The sequence below is a fragment of the Helianthus annuus genome, chromosome 16 (genome assembly GCF_002127325.2).
Source record: "Helianthus annuus cultivar XRQ/B chromosome 16, HanXRQr2.0-SUNRISE, whole genome shotgun sequence".
Lineage (NCBI taxonomy): Eukaryota > Viridiplantae > Streptophyta > Magnoliopsida > Asterales > Asteraceae > Helianthus > Helianthus annuus.
This window is the reverse complement of record NC_035448.2, coordinates 50,771,690-50,795,622: the sequence shown is the minus strand read 5'-3', so window position 1 is coordinate 50,795,622 and position 23,933 is coordinate 50,771,690. Positions and strand designations below refer to the sequence as shown.

Below are 23,933 nucleotides of genomic sequence, written 5' to 3'. Positions count from 1 at the left end.
AACCGATGAGAAGGATGATGAAACGATGTTCATGATATTTAACATGGAAGAGGTGACAAAAGACGACTGCTGGTATCTCGACAGTGGATGTAGTAATCACATGACTGGGAACAAAAATCTCTTCATTACACTAGATGAATCAGAACGAAAGGAGGTGAGAACCGGAGATAATAAGAAATTAAATGTGTTGGGATGTGGCGAAGTCTCAATCAAAGTGAAGGGCATTGAAAAGAAGGTACCTAATGTGTTTTATGTAGAAGGATTAAAACACAATCTCTTAAGTGTGGGACAATTAATAAAGAAAGGGTATGAAGTGAATTTCGCAAATCAAGTATGCACTATTAAAGATTCTACTGGTGCATGTATCTGCTTAGTCAAGATGACAGGAAATAAGATGTTCCCACTCAATCTCAGTCATGATATCGTTCCTCGTGTGTGTAATGTGATGACACAGGATATGCATGTCTTGTGGCACAGAAGATATGGACATATAAACTTCGATACGTTGCACAAGATGGGAGCTCATGAAGTGGTAACGGGTTTACCAAAGATATCCAAACGAACTGCAAACATATGTGAGGGATGCCTATTTGGGAAAAACACAAGAAAATCATTTCCAAAACACACGACTTGGCATGCTGAAAAGCCTCTTCAACTGATCCATTCGGATATTTGTGGGCCGATGAGAACACCGTCAATAGGAGGATGTAAATATTTCATAACCTTTATTGATGATCACTCCAGGAAGACATGGGTTTATTTTCTAAAACAAAGTCTGATGCATTAAGTTTCTTTAAAGTTTTTAAAGCCTTAGCGGAGAATCAAGCCGGAAGTATGATAAAGACTATCCGAACGGACAGAGGAGGGGAATACTGCAGTCATGAGTTTCAAAATTATTTAAAAGAAAATGGCATTCATCATCAGCTCACCACAAGTTACACCCCACAACAAAACGGAGTGGCAGAAAGGAAAAATAGGACCCTCATGGAACTAAGTAGAAGCATGTTAAGGATGAAGAACTTGTCTCACTCATACTGGGCAGAGGTTGTAGCATGTGCAGCATATCTTATAAATAGAGCTATCACTAAAAGTATACCGAACATTACACCACAAGAAGCATGGAGTGGAAGGAAACCAAGTGTCGGACACTTGAAAGTATTCGGATGTGTGGCCTATGCCCATGTTCCAAAACAAAATCGTGGGAAGTTGGATGATAAAGTAGAAAAGGCAATATTCATCGGATACAGTGAAAGCAGTAAAGCTTACAAGCTTTACAATCCAATAACAAGAAAAACAATCATAAGTAGAGATGTAGTGTTCGATGAAGAACAAGAGTGGAACGAAAGAGTCACTCATAAAGAGGTCTCATGTATTGATTTGAATGGTCTAGAAGAAGAAGCAAGTCAACTGGATGTTACTGAACAAAATGACAGCATAGAATCAGAAGCAAGCAATCAAGATGAAGCAATACTAAGTGATGATGAACATGACAACACAAGTAATCAACATGAGAATGAAGAATCATCATCATCATCTTCTGAAAATGAAGAACTAAGAACAAGGGGAATAGCTGAAATCTATCAAAACACTCAACCTCTTACAGACACACAGGTTGAGGAATTGTATCAAGGAGTTCAAGATGTGCAAAATGAAATGGCAGACTTTGTTTTGTATGCTGATGCCGATCCAGTAACATATAGTGAAGCTGTTCAGGATAAAAAATGGAAGGATGCAATGGACAAGGAGATGCAATCAATACATAGTAACGAAACATGGAATCTGGTAGATCCACCAAAAAAATCAAAAGCCTATTGGTGTGAAATGGATCTTTAAGACTAAATATGACGAAAGCGGAAATGTTAGCAAGTATAAGGCCCGGCTCGTTGCTAAAGGATACAATCAAAAGTATGGGGTAGATTACCAAGATGTGTTTGCACCAGTAATAAGATTCGACACCATTAGACTTATATTGGCACTGGCTGCACAATACGGTTGGCATCTGCACCAGATGGATGTGAAGACAGCCTTCTTAAATGGAACGTTAAAGGAGGAAGTATACACCGAGCAGCCTGAAGGCTATGTCAAGAAAGGAGAAGAAGGAAAAGTATGTCGTCTAAAAAAGGCTCTCTATGGATTAAAACAAGCCCCGAGAGCTTGGTACAGTAGGATCGATGAGTACTTCAGGTCTCATGGGTTTAAGAAGTGTGTACACGAGCATACATTGTTCACCAAAATTACAAGTCAGTCTCGGGTAATAGTATGTCTGTATGTGGACGATATTATATTGGCAAGTGAATCGCTGACCTTGATTGAGCAACTAAAGGAATCCATGCAAAGTGAATTTGAAATGACTGATTTAGGCACCCTTCACTATTTCTTAGGTATGGAGATTAAAAATGATAATGGAAACATTATGCTTACACAACAAAAATATGCAAAGAATTTATTAGCAAAATTCAAGATGGAAAACTGCCGTGAAGCTCTAACTCCAATGGAGTATGGACTCAAGTTATCCAAAGAAGATCATGAAGATGAAGTGGACCAAAACGTTTACCGAATGCTAGTGGGAAGTCTAATGTATCTGACCAACACAAGACCGGATATAATGTTCGCGGTAAATAAAGTTAGTCAATTCATGCAGAGACCAAAAAGAAGTCATTGGGAGGCAAGCAAAAGGATATTAAGATATATCAAAGGAACAATAAATCATGGAATTCTATATTCGAAAGGAAGTAAAGGCAAATTAGTGGGTTACAGCGACAGTGACTATGCAGGTAGTGTAGACGACAGCAAGAGCACATCAGGTTATGTTTTTAACCTCGGATCAGGAGCAATAGCTTGGCAGTCAAGAAAACAAAAGGTAGTGGCTCTATCATCAACCGAAGCAGAATATATAGCACTTTCACAAACTGGATGTCAAGCTCTGTGGATTAAAGGAGTTCTCAATGAACTCAACATCAACACAGACTGCCCACCAACTATCTTATGTGATAACAAGTCGACTATAAGTCTGGCCAAAGATCCAGTTTATCACGGGAAAAGTAAGCACATACGGGTCAAGTACCATTTCATTCGAGAACTAATCAAGAATGATGAGGTAGAAGTCAGATTCTGCACCACCAAAGAACAAGCAGCGGACATACTGACCAAAGCACTGCAATTAAAGGATTTCAAACGACTTAAAGATGCTCTCTATGTGGTTATGATCTAGCTTACAGGAGGGAATATTAGACAATATAAGCTAGATATTATTTAATAGAATACGTTACTGTAATATGTTATTATAAGTTTAGTGATAGTTAAACTTTAGAGGCGGTTATGGGCATACATCCGCTCAAGTATATATGTATCAATTATTACAGTTTATTATTTACCAATTCTTTACATAAGAACATATTCATATTTTACTCTATAACCCTAATATTCATACACAGAAACCAGATTTAGATTCAATAGATTTATTAATTCACAAAAATTAATAAATCTAAGAATCAGTGAATTCCTTTTGTGTTCATCTCTTTAATCCTATACCCAGATTTAACATGAACATTGTTGCTTTGATTCTTCCAATTCAACTAATTATATGTTCCTTAATAAATGATTCTTGTGTTTCTTGATACTGGGATCCTATAGGCAGCTTCTTTGTCCCAACTGTTTCCGTCCGTGTTAACTACCGATTGTCGCCGCATGTATCACACTTCACAGTAGTTTATTGCTGCTATCCGCGTTACCGACTACCAGCCCACTCTTCCACCGCTATTAATTCTTCTCTTTCTTTTTTCCTTGTGATCATGTAATTTCTTTTGCGTGATCAGTCAGAAGCTCCAGCTATTCTGTTGGGATGTAGACTTTGGTAACGGCAGCCTAAATCGCTGAGGTTGATTATTGTTTTACTTGAACGGTTGCAAGATATCTCTCTGATCTTCGGCTGTGATGCTTCCTTGGTTGAGCTTGATGATCTTCGATTGTAGTTTCTTCTGTCGCTTGCTGCCCTTTGTTCTTTGTCACCTGCTACCCTGATACCAATTAAAAGCCCAGGTTGCGATCGATAATCCAGAACAAGCCAACACTCGGTTTTGGAGACAACAATAATCTGGTGGTTGTTAGTTAAGTTTCATTTTAGTTCTTGCTGTAACTGATAGTGTAGTGCTTGTTTTTTGCAGTGACTTTCTTGTGTTTTCTTTTTTTTAGATATGCAAATTCAATTTGCTTCATTCTATTCACAGGAATTAAACCAAACATTTCCAGTGGGGCTTGGAGATGTAGATGTTATCGTTAACAGTCTTATTGAATGTTTAGAAAAAGGAAGAAATCAGACTGAACACTCTTCACCATCTATTTACATGATTCCTAGAACCTTTAGGAATCAAAACAAAAATTCATTCAAGCCTCGGATGGTCTCTATTGGGCCTCTGCACAGAAAAGATGAAAATCTACAGGCAAGTGAAGAAGAAAAAGCCACTCATGTGGTCAGTCTATTAAGTCGTTTAGATTCCACACAAAAGGAAACACTACAAGCATGTGCTCGAATGGTGAATGCTTCAATAGACCAAATCAGGTCTTGTTATGCCGAGGCAATAAGCTACAATAACATCGAACTTGCCGAAATGATGGTTATGGATGGTTGTTTCATACTCGAATTCTTGTACAGGATTAAGAAATGTGAAGAATCAAAAATGGGAAATGTGCTGTTTGTCCAGTTTACATTTTATGATCTTGTGCTGCTAGAAAACCAAATCCCCTTCGATGTCCTAAAGAAAATCTTTGAGTGCACTATTTCTAAATTTGATCAAACAACATCTCTTATTGATCTTATCCATGTAGCTATAGAACATGTTAACCCTTTTAAAGAGCACAAACTTAAGAGCAACTCAAATGCCACTCACCATCATATTCTTGGCCTTCTCCATGAATGTTACCAGTATCAGTACCAAAAAGCTAAGTCATTAGAATTTTCAAATTCAAGATTTCCCTCAGCTGTAGAACTGGACAGGGCAGGGGTGAACTTTAACCGTGTCCGAGATACAGAATGGCCATTGGTAATGGAGGTGAAAAAATATAGGTTGCCATGCTTTTCTTTCCCCTGGGGTAGGCCTACTCTCATAATGCCAGTATTGGATGTTAATGATTTCACTGAGTTGGTTTTAAGAAACCTCATCGCGTATGAACTACTGATGCATTCTAAACACATAAGCCAGTATATTACATCATATGCCTTTGCCATGGATATGCTAATTGATAATGAAGAGGACATTGCTAAATTAGTAAAATCAAAAGTCCTTGTTAACAATATAGGCTCAAACCAAGAGGCTGCAAATATGATAAATAGCATATGCAAAGAAGTTGCCTTGAAAGATTTTTTTTACTCAGATCAATGGAAGGAATTGAATCACCACTACAATGGTTACTGGTCAAAATATGTTGCATGGTTGAGGCGTACTTATTTCAACAATCCATGGAATATAATTGCTCTACTAGCTGGAGTCTTCTTGTTTGTTCTTGCCGTGCTTCAGACCATCTTTACCATTAACCCAGCCAAAAGGGACAAATAGATTGAGATTGTGAGTTTTAACTTCTTTCATAGCAATATGTATTGATAATAGTTCAAGTGATGTAATATACAAGTTGTATAATGGATTTGAAGTTTATAGTTACATTAGTAATCAGTTACATCAGGCTTTGGTTCAATTAAGAACCACCACGAGTTGTGAGAACCATGAAAACTTCTACTTTCCGCGCGAGTTGGGCCACAATTTTTTTTACAAATGTAAATGAAAATATTATAAACACATCTGTAAAAGAAAAGGCAAACAAATTTGTCGAGTCGGTAGTTACTCCTTATGTAAGTTTTGTTTATGCTTGATGTAAATTTTTTGTTACGTCGATGAAATTTTTTTTTACACCTGATGTAAAATTTTGCATGCGACATTTTTTTTAATTCAAAACCTATAAGACGTGTAAGATATGAAGTTCAAAAAATACAATGCTGAAAAAAATATAACACGTTCACAAATTTTCTTTCTTCTCTCTTCTAACAAAAAGTGTATACACATCCAGAAAAAGTTGACTGTAAAAAATTTTAACATGTGGCTTTTTTGTATCCACACAATTGGGTTTCTTAAGTTTCTTTAACTAGAGTAGTATTTCTCTATATAATTCACCTATATATATATATATATAGAGGGAAAGAGTAAAATGAGAACAACATTGAGTTGTGAGAACTAGGAGTTTTAAAAGGTTTTTTCAAAAAAAAAAAAAAAAGATTTCTTAAAAATCTTTAAAAAAAAGGTCCTAATAAAAACTTTAAAGAAACATAAAAATAGATTAGAAGGTTATGTTTATGTAAACATTATTAGTTAAAAAGATTAAGTATAATAAATTAAATATAGCCATATAAGAAAGATTCTTAAATTTTGAATTTTGCTTTCTTATTTTTGCATCTTACTTACTTTTGTTTCAAAAACCGAAATAACCGAAAAATCGAACTGAACCGGTGTAGAAACCGAAAAAAACCAAAACCGAATGGTTTTGAAAAACCAAAAACCGACATTTCGGTTTCGGTTTTGATTTTGCCCAAAAACCAAACCGAACCGAACCGTGCACACCCCTAGTCTTAAGTTAGAAAATCACTGCTATATCCATGTCCTTATGTCATGGTCAGTTTACTATCTAACTAATAACCGCTACATAAAAAAATGAAAGAATTAAACCTTATAAAAACTATTGATGTTGCACCAGAACCAAATCAATATCATGAAAATAAAACCATTCATTTATTTGTCAATATAGCTTGGAAGCTAGCTACCCTCCTTATTCTTCTTATAACACATATATTGTTAAAAACATAATTATGTAACATACTAACATGCAAGAACAAGAACAATCTATTTCTTGCATACAACACCGCGCCCATCCAATATTCCACTTTGGCACCTCACGCTTGGCAATTGCATGTTCAAGGGTGAAACTTCTTCAATGCTGGCTCCACCCTTAAACTTAGTGACTAAACAATCCGTCGCAAATAATCCTGCACTCAAAAACTTATCATCTCCTCCCATAACAGGCATCAGCACTCCCATTTTCACCTTGCTCACATAGTTGCTCTTGTAAGTCTGTCCCAAAACACCGTCAACTTTGTCACCTAACGAGAAGAACTTGAACTTGAGATCAAGATGAGCGAAGCAATCGTCATCGGTTATGTCATAATTGTGGATTCTTGATTCTTGTTTTGTTATCGGAACCACTTTGGCAGAGATCCTGAACATGTTTTCAACTTCAACAATGACATCGTTTGTGTCTTGAATCCGAGTGATTGTTGTTGAGGAAGACTGCCATTTGGAACCTTCGGTTTCGGGTAGAATGATGTTTTCGCCATCAAATTTGATGAAGATACGGTCAATGGAGTCATCCCAAGTGGATGTCTTTAGAGCACCAATTTGTAGTTTGTGATTATCGAAGAGAATTCCAATGGATTGAACCCAAGTGAAGTCTCTGCCCATGTTGTGGTTCCTTTTGCCGATGAAGTGGCCATTGATGTGTAGGTTGTCGTCGGTAACAAGACAAAAATCTTTATCCTTCTTTCCATGGAAGTAGAAAGTAATGCCATCGGCGCCGATGAAACGTGGATCTTGGCATACCGCTCCAGGCATATCGCAGCCTGCATATTACCAAAGTAAGAATATATACGTATTTATGTAACTGAAACTGATTGTGTATAATTAAAATCCCACCAATAGCAAAACTATTGGAGGGTCTGAACACATTTTTATCCCTCTCTTGTTCTAGCTATAAATTTTTATAGATAACACATTTTACATTATTTGTATCCTGGTCCTCAAACCGCTAAGATACTGGATACCTTAGTTTGGTGGCTAATTTTTTACATAGACTAAATATCAGTTTTCATGCATAACCTGTAACAAGATAAATTAGTTGTGTAGCACTTACTGCAAACTGGCTTGCAGGAGACGCAGTCGACCTCGCATTTTCCTGGACAAGAAGGAGGGCAGGCATGCACGGTGGCATAACATTGTGGATAGTTTCGGTTTTTACACCTGGCTTTCGCTCCTTGAAGGGCCGGAGGCGTCCATGTAGGGGGCGAAGGGGAAGGTGGTGTAGGCATAGGAGACGAAGGAGAAGGCGGTGTAGGCGTAGGAGGCGACTGAGGACTTTGTGGAGTAACATAGGGAGGTGGGGATTTCATGGTGGAGTTGTTACAAATAGGTTTGCAGGAGGGACAATGAACGTAGCAGCCATTATCACAAAACTTAGGACAAACATGCACCAAGTTGTGACATTGTTTGAAGCTAGGGTCCTCACATTTTGCTTCCGTTGGGTTTTTAGCGATCCCCGGTGGAGTCGCTGACTGAGCGAAACCTATCATCATCAACACCACAAGTATTGTAACATGACCAACCGTTGACCCAACCATTGTAGTTTAATTAGATTGCAAATGTATACTCAGTATTTGTGATATTCCTACCGAGTGTGTGTTTGTTAACGTTGTTTGCCTCCCTATTTATAGGATCCCAATAGGCAAATAAAGGCATGAATCTAGGGACGCAATCTTAAAGAAAAGATGGTATTACCTTAAGATTTGGGTATCATTGCCATCCCTTTAAATTGATTTTTATCAAAGTTATCCATTCGTCGATTTGAAGGGTATATAAAAAATTAAAAATAAAAAAATACAACTTTCTACGAATGGAATAAAGCTTGTGGGGTACTCAACAGTGAAAGCATCAGTTATTAGCGCCATAAACAAACCGCAGCGTTCTGCAAGCCACCATATATTAGTCGTATTACGGCACTACAAAAACCGACAAAGTTTCTATTCGTTTATTTACATAGTTGACATTTGATCTGTTCAACAACTCGCCGCTAATACCTCGTCACTGTTGGTCCAAAATCGCCGCTAATGACCCAAATCGTCACGGCTATTGCTTTTTGACCTGTATCGCGTATTTTTCTTCTCATTTTCAAAATTTCCAGTTTTTTGCAGCTAATACAAATATATACAGATTTTTTAGTTACATACTACAAACATTCAATATGTCTAAAGGTATAAAATTACATGAGCATTAACTAGTTCAAATATCTTGTTTAAGTCAAACATCATAAGGGGAGGAGGGGTGGTTCACTAGTGATAGATTCTAGTGATGGGAGCACCCAATCAAATCATGCCATGTCAGCACCCAATATTCTATCACTAGTGATAGAAATGTAGTGGGGGTGGTATAACTAGTGATAGGGATTCCATTGTACAAATATTAATGCACAATGTACAAGACACACGTTCTATTTTTTGATTTGCAACGCGTTATACACTCAACGAGTGATAGATTAACGAGTGATAGAAAGGGGCGGCGGCGGTGTAGAGTGATAGAATAACGAGTGATGGGGTGGTATCACGCACCACCCCGCCTGCCCTAAGACAAACAATTAAAACATTAAACTAGTTGGTCCATTTAAGCATTTGTCCTCCTCGTTCGTACCATCTTCATTGGCTTTCTTTGATGCCTTATTTGAATCCATACATTGTGAGAGTTGTTCTATAAAACTCGGGTCTTGAAACAAACACTCAATTTAATCCTTATTTTGGTATACATTGCATTATAAATTAAGACAAAACTACATATTATCAGCACAAACACTTTTAAACCAACATATTATCAGTTCAAACACATTTAAACTTGTCTAAAACATTTACTAATCTATAACATTTACCAAATGAGTCATTAATTTGACCCGAACCCACTTTGATACACTTAACACATCCAACTTTTGGTCTACTAAAGTTCATTCTGGTCATTTTAACCCATTCAAACTTAAAGTTTGATGTTTTATGTGTATTAAGTGTGTTCGGGTCAATATGAGCCATTTAAACAAAAAGCTAGATCATTTAACACTTTTAAACTTCTCGAAAACATTTACCAATCTACAACATTTACCAAATTGTCAAAAGGGACTCGAACCCACTTTGATACACTTGGCACGTCTAACTTTTAGGGGGAATTGCGCCTTTGTGAGATCCAGAAAAAAGCGAAGAACCCTGACGGGGGAGAGAAATTTTGACGTTTATATCATTTTAGTGTCATTAGCGACGACACGTCTCCGCTACTAATGCCGCGAATGACTTTAGTACTATAAAAACGTGTCGTTGGATCTATCCATATCAATAGGCCAGATCGCGCCCAGGGACGCGCGATCCAGTTCCACATTATTAGCAGCAACATTAGCGATGTAGCCGTTATTAGTGTCGCCCCAAATGCGGCTATTTCTTATAGTAAATAATAACTGTACACTATAAATTTCACAAATAGCAAAACCATTAATAGTAGGCCTAGAGAGGGTGGGATGTAGGTAAACATAACCTCTAACCTGAGAAACTTATATAAAAAAGTTAATAAAGTTAATATTTGGTTATTTTTCTAAATAGTTTGTATATTTTTTTTTTAATAATTAGGCCAAATCCGAAAACCCTTGTTGTCCTGTATTAAATGAACAAACATGGACAAACCTACAACCGTAATTTTGTAACGAACATGAATAAGAAAATGTGTTCATAATTGTCCGTGGTTCTTCGCTTAAATTTAAAGGACAAATATTATAACAAACCAAACATACTTTTTATTTTATTTTTTCATGAAAATATGAAAATGACTCCACTTTTTTTATCTAAAAATAACCAACATACTTTCTTTTTATCTCCTAAAAGTCACTTAACAACTTTTTGCATATAAAAGTCCCTCTAAATGTTAAATTTAAACAAAATTGTGGATATTTTATTTTACTCATTATTACCATGTAAGAAAAGCATTGAGATGAATTAATATTTTAATTTGATTATGACATTTTCCATTTTAAATTCAATAATAATTTGATAGCAATAAATATTAGTCTATAAAAAATATAATAAAAATACATAAATGTGAATCACATAACACAAAAATAAAATTACAACAAAAAAAAATAATTTGGTATCTGTAAATCTTAAAACGCTAAAAGGTTATAAACAAATATTTTTTCCGCAAGAATAATATAATTTGTCAAATAATGTTTTCTTGATTCTATCCGGCCATAATTACGAGATTTTCTTTTTGTTAAAAATTTTAACATTTTAAGGAACTTGTATGATAAAAGAGAAAAGTATGTTGGTTTTTGTAGAGCAAAAAAAGTAAGTTTTTATGTGCAAAAAAATGGAAGGATTTTTACGAGACAAAAAAGAAAGTATGTTGGTTTTGTACATGAAAAAAATGGAGAGACTTTTATGAGAAAAATTACAAAGTATGCTGGTTTTTATGTGAGCAAATTTAAAATAAAACAAGTTGAATTTATTTACAATGCTACCAATTAACTCAAAGATGATCATAAAATTAGTAATTTAAGAGTTATTGGATTTTAGTAATTCTAACTTTCAGCCATTGGCTGACATTAATCTCAACTTAAAAAAATCTCTCTGACAATCCTAACTTGTAAGAATTTGGTCACAATCGATCATTTTCTAACTGGATTATAACCCGGATAGCTTTTTGTTGTTGTGATAACTTATGTGACACAAACCTAGTTATTGGCTGATGTGGCTGTTTATGTATATTCTTATGTGACACAAACCTAGTTTATTGGATTTTAATAATCCTGACTTTCACCAACACCATCAACAACCACTACCATTAGCCATCGACACCACCACCATCAATAACCACTACCACAACCGTAACCACCACCTTCAGCCGCTGATGGTGGTGGTGGTTGATGTTGATGATGGTAGTTGTTGATGGTGGCGGTGGTGGGTGATGGTTATTGATGGTGGTGGCGGCGACTATTGGTGGTGGTTGTTGATGGTTGTGGTGGTGTTGAAAGTTAGGATTATTAAAATCCAATAACTAGGTTTGAGTCATATAAGCAGCCACATCAGTCAGTAACTAGTTTGTGTCATGTGAGCTGCCACGTCAGCAAAAAACTAATTGGGTTATAAGACCATGGGGTATGGGGCGGGGGTTTGGGCGTGGGTTGGGGGAAAACGCCCAAGCCACCATCCCGGGTGGGCTTGGGTTGGAGCGTGGCCCTTGGGGCTTGGGTTTCAAGCCGGGCGTGGGGCGGGTCTAGCAAGTGACATGGCGGCCTGTGAATGGCCAAACCAAGTAGCCGTTGGGCTAGCCGTTGGGGCTATTGTTAAAAAAAATTTCCTTTATAAATACCTTACCATATTTATCATTTTTCTCACACAATATCAAACACATAAAACACAATCTTTCCATGAGTTCTTCAAGTTATACTGAATCGTCATCATCATCTGACAATGGTGCGGAAATATTTCTACAAACGATCGCGACAGTGGTGAAAGCTATCGTGGAAAACGAAGAGGAGGAGGAAGAGACTCAACAACCTAAACGCAGGAGAAGGTACATCGCTCGTGAACGGCTCACCGCTATCGATTTGTTGGTAAGCGATTACTTCTCAGCGAAACCTAAGTATGATGAAAAAATGTTTAGGCGTCGTTTTCGTATTATTTTTAAGGATATCTAGAGATCTTGAGGAGAAGTATGTGTTTTCCAACAAAAACCCGATGTAGTCGGGCAATTAGGATTTAGTACGTGGCAAAAGGTCACGGCCGCACTTAGGCAGTTAGCGTACGGCAATAGTTCGGACATTATGGATGACTATTTAAAAATGTCTGCACGTGTAGCTAGAGAAAGTCTTCACAACTTTTGTTCGTGTATTCTAGAACTTTATAGGAAAAGATATTTGAGAAAGCCCTCGTTCAGTGACATGCAACAATTATTGGAACATCACGCAGATTATCATGGGCTACCCGGGATGCTAGGTAGTTTAGATTGTATGAAATGGGCTTGGGAACTTTGTCCTACCCAATGGCAAGGCGCTCACACGAGTGGATTTCACGGGAGTCCAGCCATCATGCTTGAAGCGGTTGCGTCCCAAGATCTTTGGATATGGCATGCGTTCTTCGGTATGCCAGGTTCACATAATGATATTACCATCATAAACCACTCGCCACTTTTCAATGATCGGGTAAATGGTATAGGACCCAAAGGAACTTTCTTTGTAAACGAGGTTGAGTACGTGTATGGGTACTACCTAGTTGATGGGATTTACCCAGAGTGGGGGGTTTTTTCTAAAATCGTTCACAAAACACGGTACCACAGATCCAAAGAGATTAAAGTTTAACAGGGTCCAGATGGCTGCTCGTAAAGACGTCGAGCGAGCATTCGGTGTTTTGAAGAAAATGTGGCGAATATTGGCAATGCCTTGTCGACTATGGGACAAGGATCAGATTGGAAACGTGATGTACACATGTATCATTCTTCACAACATGATTTTGGAGGATGAAGGTAGAGCGGTCGTTACCTACTATGATGACGATGACCCCCAACCAGGTAGGTAACGTAACAGACCAAGATAAAGCGGCAAATGAATTTTTGGTCAAGTCAAGGGATATACATCACAACCTTCGATCTCATTTGGTGGAACATGTTTCAACGATTCCTGGGTTTGAAACCGACGAAGAATGATTGTTTTTTATTTTGATAATTATTATGTATGTTTATGTACTTTAAAAAAATATGTATGTTTATTATTTATGTAGTTATAAATATAAATATATATATATTAAAAAAAATGTTGATGTGGCTAGGCCACGCCAGCCCAGCCACGCCCAACCCAAGCCCCACCATACCCCTTTAAAACTTGGCTTTGGGTTTGTAATTGAAGAGTTATGGTCCCAATTCCCTGCCTACATGGCAGGGACCACACCACTTTTGAGCATACAAGGCGTCCACATCAGCAAAACAATCCAGAAGCTTCTAGAAACTTCTGGAAGACTTACAGCTGGCGCCAAAGATGCTCTATCAGACATAAAGGACAACACGTGTCACCACTCGCAGAACGCCACATAGGCCTGCGACAAATCAGGGAGCAGAGCCGACAATACCAGTACGAGGTCTCCAGCGTGGGCAAATGTAAGAACGCCACGTGTACCACTACACCTGCCGTGACAGAGCAGACCAAGAGGATATTCTCCTTGGTCGGACAGCTGGCACGCGCCCACAGCTGGCACAGCTGCTCCTTCCTTCTTCACCCTCCGGCTATAAATAGGACCCTTCATCATTCAGGTTCAGGATCTTTTACTCTCCATCCTCACTCTATACACACACTGTTTATTTCTCTCAGAACAGTACTTATTCTCACGCCGGAGCCTGGTTAAGAGGGAAATCCCCTTTCTCCCCCTCTTAACGAGATTGACGGCGTTTACTGTTTTGTAGGTCCCGAGCCATTGTTACGAGTAAGAAAAGAGGTTGAACCCCATAGACGAAATAACCCCATCGATAAACCTTGTGTTAATCGGTGTTTCATCAGTAATATTCAAGATCCACTTGTCAACTAATGCCCCAACCCAAGCCCCACCATACCCCACGATCTAAACTAGGTAAAAGATGATCGATTGGGGCCAAATTCTTAAAAGTTAGGATTGTGAGAGAGAAGTTTTTTTAAGTTAGGCTTAAAGTTAGCGAATGGATAAAAGTTAGAATTATTAAAATACAATAATCATGTCTTTAATTCAAATCATAATATTAATTACAGCATTTTATAATATATTTATTTCAATATATAGATTACTTAGAGATGCCAACAAATTTGGATAAAGAAAAGAATAGCAGCTGAATTGTTTCGATTCGGCTTTTTAGCTCAAACCCAATTGAACCACTGTAAACCCCTGAATTTTTGTTTAACGATTTTTCAGTATTGCTATACCCGCTATTAAAGAAATTTATTTGGGCCTGGTCGTTGATTTTTTTTCCCCAGGTCATCGATATAATTTTAATTTGGTTTTGAGGGTAAATACAAAATTTGGTTCGTATACCTTTTTTAAGGTGATTACAATTTCAAATTGAGGTTTTTGTTTTATTAAAATGTTTTCAACAAAAATTTTTTGGGAAGCATGAATCGCATGAATTACTTTGTTTTAGGATATATGGTGTGATTTCAATATTCAATATTCATGATGTAATCTTATAACATTCTTTTATTTGCGTGTCATAGCATCTGCATGCCCATTTCTATATTTATATACACCAAAAGTCATCCTACATTTATTATATACGTTTCAGCATGAAGTATGTAGATTCACCATTAGGCAACTTTAATTTCACATGCTAATCAAAGTCAAACTCTTTGGGTTCAACTACTCGTTTCCTAATATAATTCCGAGTGAATTTCAAGGATTGTCCTTTATCTTTATACCCATTTTCAGACGTTGTCCTTTATGTTCAAAATTGACGAGTTTTGTCCTTTATGTTTTCATATCATACACGTTTTGTCCTTTAGGCCTAACTCAGTTAGTTTTTTCAGTTAAATTTGGTCACGTGCTTTGCACATGAGGGTATTTTTGTTAATTCAAAGGTTGTAGAAGCTTTGAGCTGTAAATCTACCGTTGAACTTAGCTTTTAATTGACAAAAATGCCCTCATGTGCAAAGCATATGACCAAATTTAACTGAAAAAACTAACTGAGTTAGGCCTAAAGGACAAAACGTGTATGATATGAAAACATAAAGGACAAAACTGGTTAATTTTGAACATAAAGGACATCGCCTGAAAATGAGTATAAAGATAAAGGACAATCCTTAAATTCACTCTATAATTCCGCTCGTTTGTTATTATAAGGTAGAAGATGTATAAAACACTTATTTGCATGGGCGGATCTAGGCCACTTTTGTGGGTTCCCATGAACCTATTCGTTTTAGAAAAAATTGAGAAAAATTAGTGAGAAGCTCGTAGGATTTGGAAAAAAAAATACTGAGAATCTACCAAAAGAAACTAAGTGAAAAAAGTTTTTAAATCTGCCACTGCTTATTTTAGCATTCACAATATATAGTGGGTGAGCTTTATTGGGTAACACTAAAAAGGTGGGGAACCAAGGAACACTTTTAAAAATTTAACTTAACATGTTAATAATAATTTTTTTTTAAATTTTTTCAACGCTTTTCATTAGGGCTGTAAACGAACCGAACGTTCAGCAAACAGTTCGTTAACCGTTCGGCGGGAAGTTCGTTTATGTTCGTTCGTTTAATAAACGAAGGAACATGAACAAGAAATTTCGTTCGATTAGTTAAATGAACGAACATGAACAGAGGTCTCGTTCGTTCGATTGCGTTCGTGAACGTTCGGTAAGGTGTTCATGAACATTCGTTGATTTGCGTTCGTTTATGTTCGTATGTTTGTGTTTTAATTGAAGATCTTTGTACTTTTTTTATATTTTATTTGTAATTTTTATATTATTAAACTTTTATTTATTTTATTACCCTAACAATTAAACTAGGAAACTCACTTTCACCTTGTTTATGCATCATTTCCCTTTCATTTCTCATTATTTACATTGGCGAATACGATCGACCTCCATTCCACAATAAGGGATGCAAGTTCGAGTGCTACTCTCTGGGCCATCTATCTTTATCCTTTGTCGCGTTCGCCAAATTTATTTGTGTTTGTTTGTATTCGTGAGCCGTTCGCGAACACACTCATTTCCTTAATGAACGAACACGAACATAAAATCTCGTTCGGTAAGTGTTCATGAACCGTTCTTGAACACATTTATTTCCTTAACGAACGAACACGAACAAGGCCTTATTCGTGTTCGTTCGGTTCGTTTACAACCCTACTTTTCATTATAGATACTTGTAGAAGCATTTTTAATATAAAAAATCAAAACTAAAAATATAAAAAAAATTATTAAAAAGGCTTATTTTTTTTTACAAAAATTATTTTTTTATTGGAATAGTTTCTACCCATTTTTATAAGAAAAAGTGCTGAAAAATAATTTAAAAATTAATTTTTAACATGCTAAGTTAATTTTATAAGATATATTTTTTAACTGTTTTTTAAATAGATTTTTTTGTATTGTTTAGTTTTTATTTTTGTATTACAAATGTTTCTATATGTGTTTATAAGGAAAAACGGCAAAAAAATTAGAAAAATTTGATTTTTAGCATGTTAAGTTGAATTCAGAGCCGACCCAATGGGCTTCCAACCCTAGGCACAGGGCTAGGGCCACCCAAATTGGAAGGCTTCCAAATTTGTTGTAGGTTTTTTGTATACTAGGCCCATTTTTTGATTTTATAATAAAGAGCCCAAAGAAATAAAGGCCCATTTTCAATTTAATGATAATAAAGACCTGTTTTCCTTCTTTATTGTCCATTATGCGTACTCTTCCAGAATGAAAGGCGGCTAGGTTCAAGTTGGAACTGACGAAAAAAAGAATCGTCGCACCAATCACCATGAGAATCGTCGCACAAATCACCATGAATCGTCGATTGCAGGTTACATGTAAGTAATTAACCTATATATCTTCTTAATCGTCGATTGTAGTTTTGATATACAATTAGTTCTCGATTTGATATACAATGCCTCGCCTTAGTTCTTGATTTGATATTGTGGCAAAAGCTTTATTGTCGATTTGATATTGTGAATTTGTGGCAGATGTGGATTCTCCGTTCTCGGAACTTAGTGGCGGGATATTGATATTGATACTTGTATTGAATGTTCAGCATACAAACACTTACAGGTAATGTTTTTCTTTATTTTCTTTTTTTATTTGTTGTATAGACTTGTATAAGAAATCTAGCCACATTCATAATTTTCATATTTGCCTAAATCTCTGAAATGTTTAGATTATAATTAGATTTGGCTGCTTTTGAAATTGAAAATAAGGGATTACTATTGATACTAGAAATCCCACAAATTACCTATTTACCCCTTTGGAACTGATGATCTGATTATTTCAACTTGAAGTCGATATAATCAGTTTTTAGTCTTTCGCTCATCATATCTTGCTTCTTATACTAGTTGTCTTTGACTTTCATTCACATTCCGCATTTGGGTCAGCATGTCAAATATATTTATACTCGTAGAAAAAGGGCCACCACTTCGTAGTTCGATTAGGGCCTTCGAAAATGTAGGAACGACACTTGTTGAATTTTTAAGAGTGTTCCCCGGTTCCCACTTTTTTAGTGTTTCCCAATGAACCCTCCCCTATATATATAGAAAAAGTGTATCATACATTTTGCCTTAACGTACGAACGTACGCAATGACAAATCCGCATGTTATAACAAAGGTTGCATGTTGTAAAAATTTGAAGATCGGATGTTCAAAAGAAAAGAAAAACAAATTCGCATTTTAATAAAAAATCGCATGTTGGTTCAAAAACCAAACTCGCATGATATAAAGTTTTTTTCATACATTGATACTGAATCTCGTACACTTCGTACGTTAATTCATTTTATACGTACATGCATACATACATATATATATATATATATATATATATATATATATATATATATATATATATATCTATACTACTTTATAATACATATAGGAAGGACTTCTTAAAGTCCATAAAAATTCCCTTCAAACACCTCTAAAGCATGGTTTACAACCCTCTAAAGCACAAAATAATTTACACTTCCAATTATGCCCCTCCAAAACTTTTAGCTTTTACCCGGATCCATCATCAGCCGTCCATTTCCTTTATGTCTTCACACGGATCGCGATCTGACGGCTGATGTATTTTTCACTCGGATCCACCTTTCCCCTTCATTCTCTCTCATCTCTCTCACAACTCACATCTTACCACACACTCTCTCTCTCTCTAGCGATTCCAGATCCAGATCTGGATCTAGGGTTTCTCTGCTCTCTTTGGCGATTCCAGACACAATTATGCTGCTAGAAGCTCCGCCATCTTCACGGCCGTCGTGGTCCAGCAGCGCCGCACAAATCGACGCATTGCCGTACATCGACGACGAGTACGGCGACCACAAAGTCAAAGCGGAGGTTGACCGTTTAATCGAAGAAGAAATGCGTCGTAGTGCTAAACGACCGTCTGATTATCTTAAAGACCTCCCTCCTGTTGCCAAATTCAACTTTGAGGTAGTTTTGTTCTTGTCAAATTTCTAGGGTTTTGAATTTTGATACATGCTCTGTTTTTAATAGATCCACTGATACTCCGGCGACCGGTGTTGTTGCTCGCTTCGCCGTTAGGGCTCACCAGGTATGCACAAATTAGGGCAAATTTGTTTCGGTTTCATGATTTTTAGGTTTTAACTTGTATTTTATAGTTGTTAAACGTTTGTTTTGGAAAATTTGTAAAAATTTTTGGATTGGAAGAACATAGTTTTCAGATGAGAACGAGTTTTTCGTGTGTTAACTTCTATTCTTAATTTTTGTTATTCAGGTAATAGTGATGAATTTCAGTTGAGAGATGATGGTGCACTTCATGATTTGCCTGCAATTCTCTTGCTCTTCAAAGTTCCAGCTAAGTTTATATTTTGATTCAGAATTTGTCGCTTCTTTATTTTGTATTTAGGTTTACTAATTTGGTCATTATATTTTGTGTATGTGTTCTTGGAAGGAAATAAGATCTCTTATACTAATTTGGGTTTTTATTTTCTTAAGATAGCACTTTCATGGGGGAATTTAAGTTCAAAAGGCACTGAGACTTAATATGTTCTTGATGATGGAAATGTGAAAAAGGTACAAATCTTATTCCTTCTTTAGGTTGCCTTTGAAAGTATGAAAATATACCAAGCAATTAGTGATGTTCAGTCAAGTTGGTAAGGCAATGTAAGTTGTAATCTTAGCTATTGCAATCTGGAGTTCTATCAATGAACTAATTTTGATAAGCTACACATTTTTGTGGAACCATTCTTTGAAATGCAATTACATTAAACTTTTAAGGCTCTGCATATAAATAACTTATAAGAGGGCTGGGCAACATGTAAATTTATGGACAGTTATGTATATGTTCTTTTATATTAAAGGAAATCATGAAAAGAATTTTGTATTTGGGAAATACATTAAATCAAGGAACTGCTAGAGGTAAGAACATTGATATTGAATACTACATGAATAATACGTATCTAAATCGTTTTATAAATTATAACTGAATTTGCAGGTTCTGCAGTTGGTTTCAAGTTGGACAGCCTATTGAAACTCACTGATACACGAGCTTCTAACAGCAAGATGACTTTAATGCATTATCTCTGCAAGGTACAAGTTGCTTATGCATAATGATTGCCATTTATACAACTTTAATTTCTTATATCATCATTTTACAGGTTCTTGCCTCTAAGTCACCAGACCTTTTAGATTTTCATGTGGATCTTGTTAGTCTTGAGTCTGCAACGAAGGTTTGCATTCGCTTGTTTTCTTGAAATATAATCACTTTTTTATTGCTGGTAAAGAAGACGATGAACTAAAGGCTTAAATTGCAGATACAATTGAAGTCTTTAGCAGTAGAAATGCAAGCCATTTTGAAAGGACTCGAAAAGGTTAAACAAGAACTAGGTGCGTCTGCAAATGATGGCCCTGTGTCTGAAGTTTTCCATAAGGTAAATAATTCTCTCTTGAGTAAAATGCATTTTCATCCCTGAGGTTTGGCCAGTTTTACGACATTCATCCAAAGGTTTTGTTTTTTCGCATATGGATCCAGAGGGTTTGAAATCTTGCCATTTTTATCCGGCTCATTAACTTCATCCATTTTTCTCCGTTAAGTCAGAGATAATTTCGTCTTTTTTTGTTAACTTAAAGGGCATTTTGAGCTTTTGAATATATGTACGTTATGCTAAATGCTTGTACATAAAGTGAAAAAGACCAAATTGCCCTTTAAGTTAACAAAAAGACGGAAATACCCCTGACTTAATAGAGAAAAATGGATGGAGTTAACGGGCAGGATGAAAATGGCAAGATTTCAAATCTTTTGGATCCAAATGCGGAAAAACAAACCTTTGGACAAAAGTCACAAAACTGGCCAAACCTCAGAGACGAAAATGGCATTTTACTCCCCTCTCACAATTTCTTCAAGATACATCTCCTTTACATGAGAAGTTTCAGACCAATAAATGTTGACATTTTTTCTTAATTTTACATTCTGCCTATTAATTCTCTTTCTTGAACTGTTTTAAGACGTTAAATGAGTTCATAGGCTTTGTTGAGTCAAAAGTGACGTTTGTAAACAATCTGTATAACGTGGCGGTAAGAATCCTTTTAACGAATCTTCCAATTTGACATATTTCAAAGACACCGTATTCCTTTTGGGTTAATTTCATTGGTATTAATTACAGGGTAGAAATGCTGATGCATTAGCTCTATATTTCGGTGAAGATCCTGCTTGTTGCCCTTTTGAACAAGGTTAAGATATAACTAACTATATAGCACTTGATGTCAAGCTAATGGTCAGTTCTCATGCTGCATTACGGCGTTCTTACAATTGTTTCACTAAAATCTTTTATTAGAAGCATTAATTGGAGAAGGTATTATTCATTTGTTCTATCTCAAACTGGTCTGATTGAAACATATAACTAAAGATAGAATGGGTTGATCTTCAACTTATTATGTGTTTACAAAGAGTCTAGAAGATTGGACAAGGTGGTGGGTTGGAAGTCAATCCAACCCGTTTCGACCCACACTAAAATTTACCCGTTCTCACCTGTTACCATTTTTTTCAGAATCACCTCATTAGGTGTTGTTTTTTAAATCATTATTGGAGGTCTATATCATCATTTTTCCCTATTAGGAGATTAGGTTAGACAAATGGTTTTTGAAAAACCAGCTAAAGGGTAAAACTTAAAAGGGGAGTTAGCTTTTTCAGAACTGGACCAGAGCAAAATGTAACATGTTTTTTTTATATTTAGTAAAGGACTGGTTGTCATGCATAGGGATCTCAAGCCAGAAAATTTCTTGCTTTCTACCGAGGATGAAAATGCAATGTTGAAAGCAACGGATTTCGGGTTATTCGTGTTCATCGAAGAAGGTATAAATTTCATAATTGTAAGAGAACAATGGCGGATATGTTTGGCTAGCGTGGGACGTTAACAAACAACTTTAATGTTATTTTTCTGTTATGAAGGGGACTAGGGGAGCTATCATATGAACTTAGCCAGACTCAACATCATCCATCGATATGTATGTGTTTTCGGTTTATCTTATCTATCTACTATGTTTGGCTACGTCTGTATGTGTTTTCGGTTTATCTTATCTATCTACTATGTTTTGGCTTTTGCAGTTATTGTTTGTTGGCATAATAGTGCATGGATGCTCTTTTTTAGTTGTCTTAGATTCATAAATTTCAACATACTCGAAGTCTTGATAGCAGCGAAGTATGATGTGGTGGTTTGATTGCTTTCTTATATATTGGCCTGTGATGTTTAATCTTGGTGTATATTGAATTAAAATAGGGTGTTTTAGATTTATTAGGGGATTTTTCCATCAGAGTTTAATTTTATATTCCCCAGTTTCTTACTGGTGGTGTTTGTATGACCTCGTGTTTTGGTGATTATATATTTTATGTTACCATTATAGAAAACTCAATTTTGTCATTTGATGTTGTTTTGTATGCTGCTTGGTGTTGATGACTAGAACACCTTCATTGTATACTTTTGACAATTTAGCCATTTAATACCCTTTTCATATCAACCCATCTGTTAAGATATACATTTTATGCATTCTTAGATTACGAGATTAGTTCTTCACTTGCGTTATAATCATGGGCCAATTTTATTTGTTTGATACGCAAAATAAAGATAATCATAAAATCAATTAACACGTGACCTGAGTATAATAATTAGATAATCCAATAATTATATAAATTTATTAGAAATCAGTTTTAAATTAAAATAATAGTTAAACAAAATAAAGAAATAAATAAATTATTAAAGAAAGAATATAAAGATATTGATGGGAATAAGATGCCGAGAGTGAGAGTTAAATTACAAAGATACACATCATTTTCTACTATTCCCGTGTTGAAGAAATCAAACAAAGCCTTCATTTATATTTATTTTTCTTTTATTTATAAGGTTATGAGTTACATAATTTATATTGTTTAACCCGCATATTAAACGGGTATATAAGAAACCTAATAGACATCCTGACTTTTTACAAGGCCCATTACATATATAGATCACAGTGATACTACCAATAATATTAGCATTGAATATAATTTTACTACATGTAACTCTTCTTTATATCGATAAATCCAAATTAATTCGCTCCCTAAGTTAGGCTAGCCCCATAGTAGCAAAAGTTTCGTCATTCTGAAGCCGGTAACCGACCGTCACACAATAACCAGCAAACGCCATCACGAAACCACCAATCCCGCACACCGCTGATTCTCCGCCGCTGAAGAAGGCGGCAACTGACCCTCACGTTCTGCTACACTGCCACCATCTTCGTCGCATACCACATCAGAAACTACATCCCCGTACATAGCACTAAACTCACCAACCTAAGTGATATGTTTCCCGCCGCATCGCGCGGGTAAACGACTAGTATATATATATATATATATATATATATATATATATATATATATATAGGGTTAGGCTCATTTGTCAAGAACTCCCTTGATTCTGAGTTGCGATGATTTACTTCCCGGGCGAGGTCTCTGGTTCAAGTCCAGGATGGCCCAGCTGCGCCAGGGAAAAGAATAGAAGAAGCGTCTGAATCCTTCATGCATGCTCCACTTGGCTCGGGGGGATATAGCTCAGTTGGTAGAGCTCCGCTCTTGCAATTGGGTCGTTGCGATTACGGGTTGGATGCCTAATTGTCCAGGCGGTAATGATAGTATCTTGTACCTGAACAAGTGGCTCACTTTTTCTAAGTAATGGGGAAGAGGACCGAAACATGCCACTGAAAGACTCTACTGAGACAAAGATGGGCTGTCAAGAACGTCAAGAACGTAGAGGAGGTAGGATGGGCAGTTGGTCAGATCTAGTATGGATCGTACATGGACGGTAGTTCTTATCCCTTGATTATCCATACACAAGTGTAAATCAATGATATGATTTATTCACTCAGTTCACAAATACACTAGTGTTCACTTTAGAACCTCACCCTATATACAGTGGCGGACCTGTGATT

General features: G+C 36.2%; 2 protein-coding genes, 1 long non-coding RNA gene and 1 other non-coding gene across 4 annotated transcripts; 3 read left to right on the top strand and 1 right to left on the bottom strand.

Annotated features, from left to right (window-relative positions):
- The first annotated feature begins 4,193 nt into the window (after nucleotides 1-4,193).
- Nucleotides 4,194-5,552, top strand: LOC110917739 (putative UPF0481 protein At3g02645). The gene has a single exon (XM_022162195.2). The coding sequence runs from the start codon at nucleotides 4,194-4,196 to the stop codon at nucleotides 5,550-5,552; it is 1,359 nt and encodes a 452-aa protein (XP_022017887.2).
- Nucleotides 5,553-6,749: 1,197 nt separating this feature from the next.
- Nucleotides 6,750-8,425, bottom strand: LOC110918057. Its single transcript, XM_022162443.2, has 2 exons — nucleotides 7,948-8,425; nucleotides 6,750-7,657 (listed from the first exon to the last, which is right to left on the bottom strand). Exons 1-2 carry the CDS (start codon nucleotides 8,384-8,386, stop codon nucleotides 6,885-6,887), a joined length of 1,212 nt encoding a protein of 403 aa, XP_022018135.2. The 5' UTR covers nucleotides 8,387-8,425; the 3' UTR covers nucleotides 6,750-6,884.
- Nucleotides 8,426-18,732: 10,307 nt separating this feature from the next.
- LOC110916288 lies at nucleotides 18,733-19,543 on the top strand. The gene is made up of 3 exons (XR_002579628.2): nucleotides 18,733-18,944; nucleotides 19,008-19,065; nucleotides 19,249-19,543. It is a non-coding gene; the product is annotated as an uncharacterized LOC110916288 (long non-coding RNA).
- Nucleotides 19,544-19,831: 288 nt separating this feature from the next.
- LOC110919333 lies at nucleotides 19,832-20,206 on the top strand. Its single transcript, XR_004883523.1, has 3 exons — nucleotides 19,832-19,892; nucleotides 19,969-20,063; nucleotides 20,132-20,206. It is a non-coding gene; the product is annotated as an uncharacterized LOC110919333 (transcript).
- The last annotated feature ends 3,727 nt before the right edge of the window (nucleotides 20,207-23,933 follow it).